Source organism: Pagrus pagrus (genome assembly GCF_965226575.1).
Source record: "Pagrus pagrus genome assembly, chromosome: 17".
Taxonomy (NCBI): Eukaryota; Metazoa; Chordata; class Actinopteri; order Spariformes; family Sparidae; genus Pagrus; species Pagrus pagrus.
The window spans coordinates 29,135,501-29,154,447 of NC_140201.1; the positions used below are offsets into that span (position 1 = coordinate 29,135,501).

An 18,947-nucleotide genomic window follows, 5' to 3' on the forward strand; every position below is an offset into this window, starting at 1 on the left:
AGACAAAATAATTTCTTTTGGTCATGGAAATTCAGTAAAAGGTTTTGGAGAAGTCATGGAGAAGTAATGGAAAATCATTGGTGAAAAAGTGTAAGAACCCTGTATGTTTAATGGTCCCATGAAAAACAATGAAACCCTTCCCGGACATTTTCATGAATTTATAAAACCCGCCCGGACGCCCCGGACAGGATGTAAAAAGTGGACATGTCCGGGGGGCAAAAGAGGACGTTGGTCACCTAGATGTTAGCACATTAGCATCCATCAGCTTGTTTACATTAAGGGACTGACCGCGTAAAAGAGAAAGAAGAAGAAGAAATAGAAGTCTTAGTACACTTCAACAGCAGCAAATCTCTTCTATTTTTTCTTCTTGTTTCTCTTTTACGGCGGGCGGGAAACCTCACACAAGCAACCTTTAGCCATGCCCACATTCAAATTTCAGCCAATCACTGGCGTCCTTAGCCACGCCCACAATTGAATTCCAGCCAATCACAAATCGACCTTTAGTTCCCTCCCTTTCTGCAGGCTGCAGACGGGTACACTTGCCATTTTCAGCGCAATGCCACAAGAGAATTTCTGGCAATGCATGATGGGATATCTTGCTTTGGTTACTGACCATCGGATGTTCACTACATTTTGCGGTGCATTGTGGGACACAATGAGTGCACTATATAGTGAATAATAAACATTCGGCCACCACTACAACATGGCGTAGTCACTATATAGTGCACTATTTAGTGAGTAGGGGGTGATTTCGGACACAGCCATTATCTACTCACATAGATAATGAAGTTTTGTTGTCGCTGGTTCCCCTGCTGGGATTCAGCCATCCAGCTGCTGTCAATCAACACAAATAGGGACACATTTATATTTATTAAGAGTGTAACGATTCAAACAATTGATTTGAGTTTCAGTTTTAGCATTTCTTTTTTCAGAACTGACAGCTACATCTGTATTTATGAAGACTGTCATTTACATTTTCTTAAAAATACTTATTTAAAAAGATAGGCCTAGTAGTATTTTACAACAGCTTGACTTTATCTTGCGTCTTTTTGAAGGAAAGGGTTCGACTAGTTCAAATAATATTCACCAAAAAAAGATTCCAGAGTTAAAAAAAAATATATACCAGCCTTCAGTGAATCAACAATAAACGACAAGATAGAGAGAAGAGATAGAAATTCAGTTTGGTACAAAGTTTGATTTTTTAAAACTGTCCCTAATAAACCCTCTTCACAAACAAATCAGTAATGGATATCTGAAGAAGAAAATAAACCTGACATCTCTGACACTGTCGGAGTTACTTCCAGTACCAGTCAGCTGATCGTATACATTCACAAAGGACAAGTGTTGCTGCAGCTACCAGAGAGCTAGCTGTGTCGTCTCTCAACTGTTGTTTTTTCCTTGGGACACATGCAGAGAGGCGGGGGTGGAGAGAATAAAGTACTGGGATAATGATGATCATGCTTTAGTTGGGATGATCAAACAAAACTCATCATTGATCATTTTTGCGATTTAGAATCAAAATAGTGACACCCCAAAGAAATGGCAGATCAGAAAAAAATAATTTTCATATGGGTCCTTTAGGAAGGCTGGACAAATGACCTCTTTTGCTGCAGTTAGGATTACTTAACTTGCTTCCTGCAGAGTGTTTCAGTCACAAATTTCTGCACATAGGGTTATTATGCAGTTCATTTTTATTTCAAATTTAGCTAACGTTTGCCCTCTACCTTCATCCTTCCTCTTCCTTCCGCTGACCTGGTACTGTCATGCCCCTTCACGCAGGTCCCAGCATCTCTCACTTCCACCTCTGTCTGCATGCAAGAAGGATGACATCTGCAGCAAGACCTCCCTAGACAGCACAGAGACACACATGGACAGATGTGCTGAAGCCTTTGGTACTGCAGAGGAGATCAGGGTGTTGGACAGTTTACAGCGTCAAAAAGGAGGCATGTTGGTCAACCAGAGACATCTGTTTGAGAAGGAGAGTGACAGGAGCAGACAAGGCTGGTCGTGGATTGTAGGAGAGAACTGCTACACCGCCCAGTGGGTGAAGCAGAAGCAGGAATACAGGAGCACCCGGCCCTGGTGATCAGGAGCACCCAGCCCTGGTGATCAGGAGCCAGTTTTGCGATTATTACCATAAGTTAGAAAATTTTTAAATGTTGCTGCAAAAAAATGAACTTGTTATTGAACTCTAGGCCCATTCATTGCTTTATTGCTAAAGGGAATAAGTACTGAGAGCTCTAACTAAAATCTTCAGTTCAGGGCCCAAACTCTGTTCTGGAAAAGATATGGGCAGTCTTTTTCGTTTACAGCGGCTATAGCAGTGTCTTTTTGATTTGGTCTCCAAGATGAGTGATTTACCTGGACACCAGTTCATCTTGAACGGTTGACCAAACTGGTGCTGGAGCCAATGAACTGTTCAGACAGCAGCCAACTCATTTGAAATTGTTGGTCGTATTGAAGCAGTCATATTGAGGCAGAATTTGATAACCATAGCATTAGCATTAGCTCTCAGCACTCATTTTGGGTGACTGCTGCTGAACATGCCGAAAGGTTTCAGTTTCAGTCCGATTGACCAACAGCATTTGAAAGCCCTCTTCCAGTAGCTGGAGGGCAATGTCCAAAAATGTTTGTAAGATGAAGAGGTTTAAACTACAACTGCAGTGACTTCAGACTGCTTTGTTGTCACATTTGAGAACAAATAGTGTGCAGTATTTGCTGAATTCATCCCAAAAAGACCCATAATCTGCAAATAAGAAATCTATTGAAGGTGTCAGTATGTATTAAAGGTAGGGCTGTCAGATTGTCTTGCAGCAATCACTTCTGTATCTTTTGTCATGGCATAGATAGTACTGGTAAAATGTTCTGCTTTTGAGACCAAGGCGATTTAATTTTCGCTAAGTCTTAGAGCTGCACCAATTACCAACGGGCTACAACCTCCTGTATGCTGAAAGTCTTCATTGCCAACTAGATGAAAAGTCTAAAAGCCTTACCTTAACACTGCTGAGATCTTCTAACTGGCCCCCAGTGCTCCACTCATTCCCCACAGTGTTACTGACTCAAGTGGGTTTTCTGGCCAGCTGCTCCCCTCCTCTTCTCATTTAACAACCAGCTGAGCTTGGTTGGTTTCACTTGATTTAGGTTAACAAACAGATGCAGACAGACGCTAAACCAAAATGCTTCCCAGTTGAGGGTTATCATTGTCCGTCACGGTCTCAACAAAAGAGTTGTGGTCATAGCACTGTCCCTCTAGTCTAGCTCCCTAAGGGCCAGATGCACAAATCAATGTGTACACACAAAGACAGAAATATGCATAGCCGCTGTTTTGTATCAGATCTATAAAGCTGTCTGGCGCCTGAACCTGTTTTATTAATCTCAACCGTTGTGGAAACGGGCACTTGTGCTTGAGCTTTATTTACATTCCCACAATTATTCATAAATGGATGTAGAAACGCCTGTAAACATTAATTTGTATACCGATATGTGTGCCTGCTCCACTAGACCAGTCAATGAGAGGAAAAAGTACAACTGTGTGTGTTACATCAGCGAGGCTCTCCAACAGGCTCAGAACAGCTGTCATTACACAGCTGTGGCTGTTTATAGAGGCCGCACACAAAGCCTAGCTGTAAACCGCCATCACAGTAAGATCCCAACCACCATTATTAAATTTCAGTGGGATAAGCAATGATTAATCTATAGAGCTGATTTTAAAACAGATTTTACAGTGCTTTGCGATTTAAATCAAATGAAAAGTTCATTAGTGGGGAAGTAATGGTTCCAATGTAAATAAAAAGAATGATGAAGTTCATCACTCATAAATTACTTAAACCAAGTTTAAAATGCACCTCTCAGTGATATCTTACTGAACACAAAATAATAACACAATCAGTGAAACTGGCAACACCAACCGACTTAAACAATGTGCTTATCTTTACATGTCCACCTCATCATTTCACCTGCAGCTGTCACACAAAAAACCATGTGTACGCTGGTCTGAAGTGTATGTAAGGTACATTCTCACCGCAGTCTTCCTTTATAAATACCACTTTATGTGTGGGAAAAATACACAAAACTGTACTTAAAAATCCACGGCTGGTGAGAATGTGCGTACTGGTACACATCTTTAGAACCATGTGTACCATACAAACAGTCTTTTTAGTCTGATTAGTGTGATTGGGTTGACATTTTTTCACTGAATCGTGTTAGTTTTATATCTGTAGTGTAAAAACCTTAACTATGATTATACAGTGATGTGTGAGTTGTTAACCTTGTTTTTACTGTCTTCTGTAAATATGTTTGTCAGTATGCATTATGATAATTATAATGATCTCATAATCAATAAGTGTAGATTATTTTCCTGTATTATTGGGGAGAAAGAATAGCTTCAGGTGTAACCGGCACTAGATAAGGGCTGTTGCAGTGCTTAAAGCTCTGCCATATGATACAACAACTGCTTCTCAGGGACCATACTGATGTTCTGGCCCATGATGATGACCGCTCATCATGTGGAGAGAACGTGGGGATCCCCTCTCCTCCTCCAGGAGCTGGCACAGTCTCACTGTGAGCAGAGATGAGCTTAAAGAGATGACTTGAGATAATATTACGTGTCCTCTTCTTCAACTGATTCTAGTTGCTTCTGCAACTTCTCTTCAACACTAAACTAAATTATTCGCCTTTTTATGCAAACCAGGTAATTGGGGGGTGTTTACAGTCACTTACAATAAATTGTGTGGATGGTCAGAGAGCTCATGCTCGTGCTTGTGCATGTGCATTAAATTACAGGAAGATTGAGATGTATGAGGAGAAGACACGTGGGAACAGACGTACGTGGGGTTTCATAAATCTGACAAAAAGACTGCGTATTAGGGCTGTCAATCCTCCCCTCAAATCATATTCAAATTTCTAATGCTTCCTATGTTAAATATTCGAATAATATTCAAATTTTTATTATATTATATATATATTTTATATATTCACCGATACCAGGCCTACGTCCCGTGTCCACTAGAGGGCACTTCAACCAAATCTGTTATGTAACATTTGCAACAAGTTTTACCAAATCAATACAAAACTTCATGAAGGGAAATCGAATGTTATTAGGCCAGATACACATATATAGATATGTATAATGTTTAATGAAGAAGCTAAGTCTCAAAAAGACAACTCTTCATGAATAAAGCAGGCAATTTTCTTACCGGTCCGCCATTAACACATGGATTAAGTAAATAAATTAAATCATATCAAAACGAAAACAGAAGTGCTTATGGCTGCGTACTCCGAGTAATGCATTGAATGGAGGTGTGCGCTCATGTTGCTCGTAGTCGAGTGGTAGTTTAACGACTTACGGCAAAATGACGGTTTCTCTGGATGTAATCTTCCCGTTTCTTGATGGAAATCTAAAATTTTTCCACAGAACGCTTTTTAAGTTTTCAGGAGTTTCCAGCTCTGCCTCTGTGGCGCGCTGCTCCCCGCCATCTTGTAAGCATAACAATGCAGAACGTCACGACGCACGACGTTGACTTTGATTTGCGTCATTGCTAAGGCACAAGTTCGAACGTCAGTTTCCACACTCGAATCTTCTCATTTTTTAAAAAATTTGAATTGTATTCAAATAGCAAAGTTAATTTTGACAGCCCTACTGCGTATGCATGTTTCCTGTTTTGTGTGTACACAGATTTCTACACCTGAATATACAGTTTTATACATTTGGCCCTTTGTGTCCTAATCTCTGGCGGGTACATTAGGTAAGCATTGCATTTACATCCAATCACACTCTATACAGTGATTAGTCAGGGGTGTAGAGTTGTGAAAATAGCCAGGGTTTTAACTTCTCTTTTTTCATTCTTTACACAACTGGGAGTCTAAAAACGTATCCTACACTGCATCACACACAGTCTTTTGTGCCTGATGCGTGTTCCCGTTGGCTCTCATTGGGTTTCTCTTCACTTGTAACTTTAAACAGATGGTTTTTTTTATTTTGTTGTGATCATGGCTGTTCGTGTCCCATGTGAAACCAAAAGTGAACGTTGACTTCTTATTTTAACACAAACATGATCTCTTCCTAAACCTAACCAAACTGCAATGAAAAACTGAAAATGTTATTTATATGTTTGAAAACAATGCATTTACTACATCTAAAATGACACAACAAATACTTCTGAACACGTGCAGAACACGAATTCCAGTCAATTCAAGTCCTGTGCCTTTGTCCATCTATAGGTGCATGTCAATAATTTAGAAAATCGTGGATAAGTTCATTTATTTCAGTAATTCAATTTAAAAAGTGAAACTCATATATTAAATAGATTCACACAAAGTGAAATATTTCAGCCTTTATTTGTTTTAATCTTGATGATTACAGCTTACAGCTCATGAAAACCCAAAATTCAGTATCTCAGACAATTTGAATATTACATAAGACCAGTAACAAAAGGATTTTTAATACAGAAATGTCGGCCTTTTGAAAAGTATGTTCTTGTTTATGCACTCAGTACTTGGTTGGGGCTCCTTTTGCATGAATTACTGCATCAATGCAGCGTAGCATGGAGTCGGTCAGCCTGTGATACTGCTGAGGTGTTATGGTTGCTTCGATAGCGGCCTTCAGCACGTCTGCATTGTTGGGTCTCATGTCTCTCATCTTCCTCTTAACAATACCCCATACATTTTCTATGGGGTTCAGGTCAGGCAAGTTTGCTGGCCAATCAAGCACAGTAATCCCATGGTCATTAAACCAGGTATTGGTACTTTTGGCAGTGTGGGCAAGTGCCAAGTCCTGCTGGAAAAGGAAATCAGCATCTCCTTGATTTCCAAATGAAATGCAAATTTACTTTCATCTGAAAAGAGGACTTTGGACCACTGAGCGACAGACCAGTTCTTATTCTCCTTAGCCCAGGTAAAATGCTTCTGACGTTTTCTCTGGCTCAGGAGTGGCTTGACACAAGGAATAAGACAGTTGTAGCCCATGTCCTGGATACGTCTGTGTGTGGTGGCTTTTGATGCACTGACTCTGCCTCAGTCCACTCTTTGTGAAGCTCCCCCAAATTTTTGAATGGCCTTTGCTTGACAATCCTCTCAAGGCTGCGGTTATCAGTGTTGGGGAAGCTACTTTGCAAGCGTAGCTTGTAAAACTACATGTAGTTCAGCCTGGCAGTAGTTCGAACAAACTACATTTCTACCCCTGGAGAAATGTAGTTTGTAAAACTACTGCTAAAAAAAGTAGTTTTAGCAACTACTTATACTCATTATAATCATTTAACTCAGCGTTTAATAAATCAACATATGGTGTATATGAAACAAGATATTATAGCCTACAAAAAATTCACATGCCAGCAGAAATATGCCTCTCAACTCAAGTTTTATTTTTTAAAGAACAAAAGCTGACATTTTTGGTCAACATCACAGGAACTTCAGAGGCACTAACACTCAGGCACTAGAACTAGACGTCAGGGCAGAATCGCTAGCTAGCAGAATCGGTAGCTGGAGGGTTGTCCATGACCTTTTTTTTTTTTTTTTTTTTTAACCAAACTTTATTATCATATTTGAAACATACAGATATGACATTATACAAACATGACATCATACTGACATGAAACAACACTAAAGTACAGAGAGTGCATAACGCATATAGCAGAACTTGACAAAAATAAGTAAATGAAATAATAATAAATAAATAAAATAAAAATACAATGTATCCAGATGCTACGAATAATTATGAACAATAAAGAGCCAGAAAATAAATATATGTAAAAATAAATAAATAAATAAAATAAATAAATAAAAACAGTAGAGATTTTATCTAGTAATATGGACCATAATCTTTTCCATAAGACTGGATGTCTTCAAAGCTTTCTTGTTTTTACATATTTTACAGACAGAGTCATAAAAAGATTTAAGTTTCACATAGAATAAAGTTTCATTTGGCATAGCCTGGAGAAATCTGGCTTTGTGTAAATGGAATTTACCCAACAGACACAACAATTTTATTACGTTATTAACTTCCTTATTTTTACATTCAACATTTAAGAATAAGACCATACTTTCAGTAATAGTGATCAAAACTTTATGAGATTCCCAAATCAATAAAGATATTTGAGTCCAAAAATTAGTAGCATAGAGACATCCATAAAACAACTCAACCTCTTTTTTGCAGAAGGAGCATAAAGGGGATACATCAGGTCTAAATCTGTTAATGAGTTCATTACAGGGATAATATCTATGTAAGACTTTAATATGTATTTCTTTAACTTTATTGGGGACAAAAAATCTATTAAATTCAGTCCAGACATTGTTACTGATGTCAGGAAACATCACTCTCCAACGATGAAATGAGTTTGGGTACTGACTATAAACAGAAGTAAAAACTGATCTAATATGAGCATTGTTACATGAACGTTCTTCAAGAACCTTTCCACCAAGCCACAGAGCAGGAATCATTCCTGAGAAAGGTGTGTACAGAACAGGCGCTCAAATAAGAGACAACAAATTAGTAGGAATACATTTGAGAATTCTGGAATGGATAGAGCGAGAAATGTCTAAACCTTTTCGTTGGATGAATTCTTCATAGGTAGCTAGGTCCCCATTATCATTCAAAAGATCAAAAACAAACATAACACCTTGATCATACCAGTCTTTGAAAAATAGGGTCTTATTCTTGTAAATAATATGTTGATTATTCCATAAGATACATGTGTGAGGAGAGAAGTTGTGTTTGAAAGCAATTTTCCATGTGTCCAGGGCTTGTTTGTGGAAGTTGGCAAGTTTAACAGGCAGTTTACCTGAGGTAAAGTTACATGACAGCAAAAACTTTAAGCCACCACATTTATTAAACAAAAAGTTGGGAATAAAAAACCATGGAGCATTATTATGTGCTAGACAATGTTTTAGCCAATTGATTTTGAATATACTGTTGATAGTTTGGAAATCCAAGACATTAAGACCCCCCTCTGAAAACTGTCTGATAAGTGTTTTCCTCTTTATATACTCATTTTTGTGTTTCCATATAAATTTAAATAAGAGTGAATCAATAGCTGCACAGGTTTTGCGATCTACATATAAAGATAATGCTGGGTACACTAGTCTAGATAGACCTTCTGCCTTAGAAAGTAAAGTTCGACCTATAATAGTAAGATCTCTCTGTAACCAACAGTTGAAGATAGATCTAGACTTTTCAATTTTTGGCATAAAGTTTTGAGAAATCCTCTCACTAGAAGACTTGCTTATTGTAATACCCAAGTATTTAACCTCTTTTTTCACCTTTATGTCATCTATTGAAACAGTGTCCGAATCATGTATGGCCATTATTTCACACTTTCTCTTATTAATTGTGAGACCAGAGGCACCTGAAAACACATTTTAAGCTTTTATAACAATAGGGACTTGAAGTTCATTTTGAAGAAACAGACAGGTGTCATCGGCCAGCTGACTGATGGTTAGAACATTGTGACCTATCTTAATACCTTCTACCTTCACACAATTAACAATAAACAGATGAAGAAGTTCAGTAGCTATCAAAAATAAGAAAGGGGAAATTGGACACCCTTGTCTTATCCCACGGTTTATATCAAAACGAGAAGAGGTACCATGTGCCAGGGATACACAGCTATTAATATTAGTGTAAAGTGTACTTATGATGTTCCTGAAGTTTTCTTTGAACCCGAAATGTTGCAAAGCCTCAAAAATAAATGAATGCTCTACATTATCAAAAGCTTTGTAAAAGTCCAAAAACAAAATCAGTGATTTTTTATCAAACAAATCTCCATAATCTTAAATATCTAGGACAAGCCTTATATTATTAGAGATATGCCGACCTTTCATAAAACCTGACTGTGTTATAGAAATAATTTCCTCTAAGCAAAATTTTTATCTATTAGCGTACAGTGCTGCAAGTATTTTGTAGTCTGAATTTAGCAACGTTATAGGACGCCAATTATCCAGATAAAGAATATCTTTACCAGGTTTGGGAATCAGGGATATTAACCCTTGCTTCATAGAGACAGTCAGTTCCTTATTTTGGGCACAATCAACAAAGACTTCCAATAACATATGTTTGAAGTCTTCCCAAAAAGTTAAATAAAATTCATAAGGCAATCCGTCTGGACCAGGACTTTTATTAGTTGGCATTTTTGTAATAGTCTTCTGCAATTCTTCTAGTGTAATTGGACTTTCACAAAGCTCATAATTCTCCCTGGAAATTTTAGGAATGAATGGGGACACTTGATCAAAAAAAACCTGACAAGCCTGAGGGTCAAACGAGGAAGTGTATAATTTCTGATAAAAGTTAGAGATAAATGAAGAAATTTCCCTTTCGTTTTCAGAGAGATTGTTATCAATATATAAAGCAGATATTTTTCTTGCCTCTGCACGTTTTTTCTCCAGATTAAAAAAGAAGGATGAATTTTTCTCTCCATGTTCCAACCATCTAGCCCGAGACCTTATGAATGCTCCCCTTGCTTTTGTCTGGAAAAAAAGGTCTAATTTTTCCCTTAATGAGTGCAAGCGCACTTTATCTTCATTACTTGGAACAGGTATATTTAACAAATAATTTAACTCTTTTAAATTATTAGTATAAGCCTTATTTTGATCTCTTAACTGTTGCTTTCCAAAACGCATTGAAAAACGCTGACATTCAAATTTGAAAAGCTCCCATTTTAGTGTAGGTGTAATTTCAGACATTGAGTTGAATTTAGTAATAATTTGTTTAATACCCAAACAATAATCAGATTTTTGTAGAAAAGAAGAATTTAATTTCCAGTATCCAGGTTTGTTGCAACTAGTAGATCTTAAATTTGATAAAGATATGTCTATTCCAGCATGATCAGTTAAGGGAGCAGCAGTAATATTACAAGTTTGGACCCAGGGAGCCAAATTATCAGAGATGAGCCACAAATCTATACGAGATTTTTGTGATAGTTCTGCTTTAAACCAGGTATAGAGGTTTGTTTCCAAAGGGTGTAAAATTCTCAAAGCGTCTAATAATGAAAGCTTACCACAGAAATCATTTATAACAGGGTTAAAATTATCTTGATTACCTCTTGCAGGGAATCTATCTGTACATAAGTTTGGAGCTTCATTAAAGTCACCGCCAACAATCACAGATGCTGAGGGAAATTTGCTCATTTCTTGGAGAATTTTGTTAGATAAAGAGTTAAGGAGTGTGATGTTAGAATTCCTAGCATTAAAGCCATAAACATTTGCCAAAATAAAAATATTATCTCCACATTTAATAACCAACAGAATCCATCTACCAGTTTCTGAAACCTCAGTGTATATGATCTCACCATTAAATTTAGGATGGAATAAAATTAAAACACCTCCTGAAAAATTAGTACCATGAGAAAAAATAGCTTTCCCCCTCCATTGATTACGCCAAAATGCAACATCTTTTGAAGTGGAATGGGTCTCCTGTAAAAAATAGACATCCTTATTTTGATGACTACAAAATAAAAATAAAGCTTTTCTTTTAGTTAAATCTCGTACTCCCCGTACATTTAGAGAAAAACATGACAAACGAATATCAGACATGTACACAAAACACAGATGAACAGAACTACTTGAACAGTAGTAGAATTAGAAGAAGATATGCAAAAAGTTGAGAAATGTGCAAAACTTGAATTCACAAGCCAAAACCTTTACTTTGAGTGATCAATTTAGAAACTGACCCATGTAAACTATATAGCAGAATCATGCTACAAAATAATAAACCCAAAACAGATTCTGTAATCATTTTTAGTTAGGACAATGTAAAAAAGAAATATCCTAACCAGCTCAAGACTTAGAGCTATCCTCTAGGAACAAACACAAAAATCCAACAGTTTAGTTGTATATACCCTCTTGTCTATTTAGAAGAAGAGGCAAGGGGAAATAAGCACAAAACATATGCAGCTTATTAAATAGCTGCCATACATCAAAATTAAATTGTTCTTCCAAGTTGAGCCTATCTACTCAGGCAAATACTTCATGTTAAGTCCTCAGCAGAGAACTTCTTACCAGCAATGATAGCAAAAGGGCCGCTGAAGCCTGCTCTCTTGTTCTGCCTCCTCGCCTCCTCTACCAGCGGCCACAGCTTCGCTCTCGCATCCCTCACCTGCTGGGTTAAGTCCTCCGGTATCTTCACGTTCTTCTGCTTGAGGACCCGAGAGGTTTTAGCATCCGCCCAGACTTGGTCACGGTGTGCCCGGAGCGAAAACCGAACTATGATGCGGCGCGGTGGATGCTGATCTTCCTTCTTCGGTCGTGGTCCCAGTCTGTGGGCGATGTCCACCGTCTTTTGAAGAGAGTCGGCGAGACCCGGTGAGACACGGGAAAAGATGTCAATCACCGTCATCTTTACATTTTCACCTTCGGACTCGGGGATCCCGGAGATCTTCCAAGTTCCAGCGTCTGGAGTACGCATCCATGTCGTTGATTCTGTCCACCAGCTTCTTGTTTTCAGCGGTCAGGGTTTTAACCTGGAGCTCCAGGGGATCCATTCTGGATGAGAGCTCCCCTACATTCTTCTCTGCTGCGTGGACTGAGGAAAAGAGTGTTTGAATACTCTTGAAGTTGTTCTCAATGGACGCCTCTATGGATTCCAGCTTCTCTCTGAAGCCGAGCTGCGACTCGGTGAGCTTGTTAATTGCCGCCAGCAGGACAGCGTTGGAGGGCTCTGGCTCGCAACGGGGTGTTTTTTTCTGTGGGCTCGCGCTAGGAGAGTCATCATCACTGTCCACAAGGTGTTGTTTGGCGTATGAATGGCACCGTTTAAAACTCTCCGCTGCCACTTCCATTGTCGTCTCCACGTCCTCCCTTGTAGTCGACATGTCAGCGAAATCAGTTGTTTTGGCAGTTGGAGCTTCTTCTTCTTCTTTTTTCTTTTTTTTCACCGAGTGTTGAAACTCCGAGCTAGCAAGCAGCGCCAACTTCGTTAGCTAACGTCAGTTACAGTGGGAGTCCAACAGAAAAAAGTCGACGAGAAAAAAAATAAAATAAAATGGGTCAACAAGTTTCAGCCGCGGTCCCCCGAGCGAAGCGCAAACGTTAAAGAGAACTAGACAATTTCCCTTCGGGAAATCGCGAGAGTGGGCTGTGCTCTGTGCAAATTCGCACCCCACGTACGTTGAGAACTTTCATATCTACATTATATTACATTATATCTAGGTTGAAAAGCTGAAAATAGGCTGAAAGAGCTTAAAAAGCCGAACATTTTGATAGTTGAACGGTTTCTGTAGCTGAATGTATGCTGAAGCAGTAGCAGGATGAAATCTGAAAATGTCCCCATAAGGATGAATGGGAAAACACCTCCCAAACTCCTGCAGTTTGAGAAAAAAGTCTAATGGTTATTGCTAAAATATGCATACATTGAGTAACAAGAGACATTGCTGAACCATGTGATGTGTTTTTTATCTCTGTAGAGTGAAAAATGAGGGAGCCAGACTAAGAGACAAAACCGGTACTGTCTGCTCCACTCCAGAAATTTAGGCTCAAAGTTAACACTGCGGCTTATGGGGGAGATGCTGGAGTGCTTGTCGCTCGAGGGCTTCTACAGCCAAAGGTTCAAGTCCCACGTCTGAAATAAGACCATCATCTGAAAGCCAACAAGATTTCCTACACTTCTATGTATATATTGTCTATGTGAAGTAAAAGCTGTGGGACCCAAGTCAAGCTGAAGAGAGTTTTTTCTCAAGTTTTTCCAGCTGCTCTCCAATCTAGCAGTGATGTTCTGCACTCTAGCTCACGCAATACACACCCATTATAAAATCCTGAGTTTTTCCAAAATCACTCACCATCATTAGAGGGTCAGGGTTCAAAAATGAAACATCGTAGGAAAAAAGTTCAAATACAACTCAAATAGACAAGACCTGTGCCTACATTTTAAAGTTTGAATGGTGTTTCTAGGTGGAAGTAGGCCAGAGCAGGAGATGTTTGAAAAAGACGCAGACTTTTGACCTCATCCCATTTATTCTTATGGGAAACAGTTTTTCGCGTCTTACGACGCGAAAAATTAGTATTCTGGAAAACTGAATAATAGCATACCGAGTGAGAGGGAGCCGCACGTTTTGATATATTTTTTGTTTGCGTGCGCTCAACGGTGCGGGACGAGTTAAGTGCCGAAATATGGCAAAGGGGTGTAGTAATACTAACATCTGCAGGCCCAGTTCAGCTCGGTTGCCGCGGTGATGGTTGTCGTTAACCCCTAGCAACCACCTGGGACAGCTGATTTGAGAGTGACTTTTGCCCCAAATCTAGACCTCAAACTAGTGCTATATCTTCAAAACCAAACATGATATTGGAAAATTTTCTTCACCATCAAGCCAGGAAGGCCTTAAAGAACACAGCCATTATTTTTGGTGGTCCTAGCTTCTGAAATGTGGTAATAGGAGCGAGTTAAAAACAGGGGCAGTTTGGAAAATCCTCGAAAATCCTCCTCCAGATTAACATTGGGGTAAATGGAGCAGTTGAGAGCTACTCTTGTCGGTTGGAGGCAGATAAATCAGAAACCGTAAATCCTACCAATAAAGTGGACACATTGGGAGAAAGAAGACAAGTGTGGCTACAACTTGGTGAAAAAATCACTCTTCTACTGTGTAATTTGTGGCTGTGGTCATCAGAGAAAGAGAAAAGTTGTGAGAGTTTTTCTGAGTCTCCCCCCACTCTGGCAGTTGGCTCTGCAAGAACATTCCGCAATACACACCCATTATAAAGTCCTGAATTTTTCCAAAATCACTCACCATCTTTCAAGGGTCAGAGTTCAAAAACGAAACATCGTACGAAAAAAGTTCAAATACAACTCAGATAGACAAGACCCGTGCCTACATTTTAAAGTTTGAATGGTGTTTCTAGGTGAACGTAGGCCCGAGCAGGAGATGTTGGAAAAACGTAGAAGATTTGCGAGTTTTTTTTTCCTCGTCAAAGGGTTAAAGGGACAGTGTGTAATATATCACGTTTTTAGCACCACCTAGCTGTGAGGTTCTGCATTGCAACACTCCTTCGCTCACCCCTCCCGTCCTGAAGACGTTGGAGACGTTCCCTGAAGCTACGGTGGCCCTGACGGACAAGAAACTCATTTTCAAAATATGGACTCTTTCCGAACAGCGTCGAGTGTTTCTAATGATTCAAGTTATGAGGTAAATATGTAGTTAGTTATTAAGGCTATAAAACTAGACGTTATAATAAAACAGCTCCCTGAGCTCCCTCTCAGTACCGCAGTCAGGCTGGCTCTGAGCGGAAACGCGTTTCGCTAACTAGCACCACGTAGCGCTTTCTGTCCCTCTCGGCAGTCCGTAGTTTTCTTAAAACCGGAAGACATGGTGGCCTCTGGAGGACAAGTCAGACTGATGACAGAGGCCATTGTACACCAATGAGGACTTACTTATGAACGAAGACGTTGATTTGAGTTATTAAATTACGTAAATAGTTACACACTGTCCCTTTAAAGCAAGCAAATTCAAGCCTTGAACGAAAAAGCTTCGACAGCGCAGAAAAAAGCGTCTTACAGTGGCGCCATCTTGGCCCTCCTCGGTTGTCCATGACCTGCTTGTGCCATATGAGCACTGCCTTCCTTGGCATAAAGACCCACCCACTCTGTGAAGCATTTGAGTGCTGCCAGGGCAAGCCAATCAGAGGCAGCGTTGGCTTAGCATGTCATGACGTGTTTCATGCCTTTATTCAAAGAAAAATAAAATAAAATGTATATTATATAGGTCTTTATTTTATAACCAAAAAAATCATGTTATTGGCCAAAATTGTAGTTAGTAAATTGAGTAGTTAAACTACAAAAAATTACCCAAAAAGTAGTTGAAATACTTGACGCAGCAAAAAATATGAAAGTAGTTTAACTACCAGCAAGTTACAGCAAATTGTAATGTAGTTAAGCTATGTAGTTCAATTACATGTAGTTTAAGTCTCCCCAACACTGGCGGTTATCCCTGTCACTTGTGCACCTTTTCCACTCAACTTTCTATGAATATGCTTGGATACAGCACTCTGTGAACAGCCAGCTTCTTTAGCAATGACCTTTTGAGGATTAGCCTCTTTGTGGAGGGTGTCAACGACTGTCTTCTACACGACTGTCAAGTCAGCAGTCTTCCCCATGATTGTGAAGCCTACTGAACCAGACTGAGAGACCATTTAAAGGCTCAGGAAACCTTTGCAGGTGTTTTGAGTTAATTAGCTGATTAGAGTGTGACACCTTGAGTCTACAATATTGCTTAACTTTTTCACAATATTCTAATTTTCTGAGATACTGAATTTTGGGTTTTCATGAGCTGTAAGCCGTAATCATCAAGATTAAAACAAATAAAGGCTGAAATATTCCACTTTGGGTGTAATAAATCTATATATGAGTTTCACTTTTTAAATTGAGTTACTGAAATAAATTAACTTTTCCACAATATTCTTTTCTGACAGACAACTTCTCATATAACCCCCCAAACGGTCTTACAAGGCAGACTTATCACTTTCCATTCACATAGATGTGAGACCAAATATACAAATTATAGGAAAACAACATGCACTCAGAGCATGGGCTGTTAATGTCACAGAGCTCACCAAACCGTGCACTGCTCCGTCCTGAAAAACTACGCCCATCCAGGTGAAATGCCAAGTTTTTAGTGAGACCCTTGTACAACTACTCCCACCACTTCTGGTGAAGCAAGATACATTTCTTTGTGGCTGTTTCAAAGTGGGCGCCCTTATCTTTTCCCCATGTATGATTCATGGTGATTAGACTATAAATACACGCAAAAGACACGCTGGAGAGAGATCAGGGAGCCTAGTTTGTTTGAAGCACACTGAGACCTTTAACAAGAGCAGGAATGTTGGGCCCTTTTTAAGTGAAGATGGATTGTAAACAAAAGCTTCCAGGTTCATAAGTAGCTTGAGTTATCACCATTGGAGTTTGCATCTGTTAGCAACATATGACGATGACATCACCTACGGGCACATAGCCATGGAAACACTCTTCTTCCCAAAAAAGTAGTGTCAATGAAAGCTGATGATTGTGTGGAGAATTTTCGTTCACTTCCAAGGTACATGTGTCTGAGTCAGATATCCATAAAACTAAATATCTCTATGGCTCACTACCTGGTTAGGTGAGAAAATATTTTTCTTTGTGTGCCAAGTAAACTCACCCAGAAACTTGACTTTCTAAGCATGAGGAAATGCTCCTTATCAGATGTTGACATCTATCCAATCTCTTTTGGAGATTTCTCGAGTTGAGTCAGAGTCTGCTGTTCAGTTCTCATATAAAAAACTGAAGTAAACACACCAGAATTCACATTACCTCTGAATTGTGCTTTTATAATGTGATAGAATGTGCTTAAAATCAGTATCTATGTCAGTATTCTGTATTTGACATCACTGATTTGACAACTGTTCACATTGTGAACATGTGGGATGAATTAAATGTGGACTGATGGTGGGTTTCAACAGAATTACTGTTATGTACAAAGTGGTGGCCTAGTGGGACCCACCGGAAACAGACATTTTCTTGAAGGACACAAAAGAAAGACACACTATCTTTCATAATAAATGCAATTACAATTAAAGGTGCAAGCAGCCTGAACGCGCCCTCGCACCCCGGACAAGTCGGGGTGTACCGAACACTGGCCGCTACATTTTCATTTGTTTTGGAAATGTGAAAGGAGTTCAGTGGGACCTCCTGTGTCGACTATGTGGCACCAGAGAACACTCACTAATTTCACATGAGGTTCAACTATTTAATGTAAATTGTAAATGAAATGATTGTCACAGAAGGCTTACTTCCTGTTTCCAGTAGGTGGCACTATGACTATACCCCAAAATAGGCATGTAGAAATCCTCAGGGCGGGACTGTGATGAGGCATGTCAAATTGGGGAAGATTTGACAGTGTAAAGCCACGTCACTACAACGTCCTGTTTAATGTTTCAACGTCATCCAATGAAATCTACCAATGTTCACCAAACACCATCATCAAAGCCTTCAGCATTTTCTGAGGAAATTCTGAGGTAGATTCAGTCAATCTGCTGGTAGGAGTACATACAGATAAAACATGTCATTGTCATGTCACCTGTTACTGTAGCATTAGGTGGCACCATGACTCTAATTGAATATTGTTATGTAAATGACTTCATTTGCATTTGCAGCGCCGCTGCAGCCACCTTGTTCAATGAAAACTATATACAATACAGCATCATTGGTCTTCAAGTGTTTTCTCACCAAGTTAGAGGTGGATCCGGTCATCCAGCTAGGAGGAGTACATCAGTGTTTAAAACATATTTCCTGCTGCCACGTCAGAATAAGGTTTATAAAAAACTACTTATACATGGTTTTCTTCTTAAGTTCAGTTAAGCTCCTGCCTTGTGATGTCCCCTCATTTAATGCAGCACAAATGAGGGTTTAGTCAGGAATAGCCAGGACCAAAGAGGAAATCAAAATTTTTGGAAGACCAGATCACAGTGATTTGAGATTTAGAGATCACAGGTGTATAAGTTATAAATGGGATTCTCATAAAGTTTTAATGCACAGCATCTTCTATGAATTAATCGCACACTGTTGAAAAAATGATCCTAAGACTACGTTCAAGTATAAATCTATGAACATTTTTATAAATGAGACCCCTGATCTGTAGGACAGTTTTATAAATGAGGACCATGGGTGTTGGTACAGAGACCAGAACGATCTTCTGATATGATGATAAAATCATTCTCACTCAAGGTCCACTTACTAGCTTTTTTTTTTAAGCTCTATCAGCTGCATCTCACGGTCTTAACCAGCAAACCTAAGTTCCACATATTTGGGTGATGACCACTGAGCAAACTTGATATTGATGAACACAGGTTAAAATTGTCAGAAAATAGCTAGTAGGTGTACCTTTTGAGGATTCCTTATAATTTTGAATGAGCTTTCAGGGTGTATTTCATATCGCTGTGTTGCTGGTGTTCCTACAACATCATAATTAAGGTTGATCCAGGACCATCAATGCAACTGTTGT

General features: G+C 39.2%; 1 protein-coding gene across 7 annotated transcripts in view; it reads left to right on the plus strand.

The window, feature by feature from the left end:
- atat1 (alpha tubulin acetyltransferase 1) overlaps window positions 1-2,807 on the plus strand; it is a 53,453-nt gene extending 50,646 nt beyond the window's left edge. For 5 of the 7 annotated variants that reach the window (XM_084379740.1, XM_084379738.1, XM_084379741.1 and 2 more), the window contains one exon: window positions 1,780-2,807. In XM_084379740.1, the coding sequence (XP_084235866.1) occupies window positions 1,780-2,086 (307 nt within the window). In that variant the 3' untranslated portion in view covers window positions 2,087-2,807. The remainder of the gene's footprint in view (window positions 1-1,779) is intronic. The other 2 variants (XM_084379742.1, XM_084379743.1) reach the window with 1 other exon arrangement.
- Window positions 2,808-18,947: the final 16,140 nt, after the last annotated feature.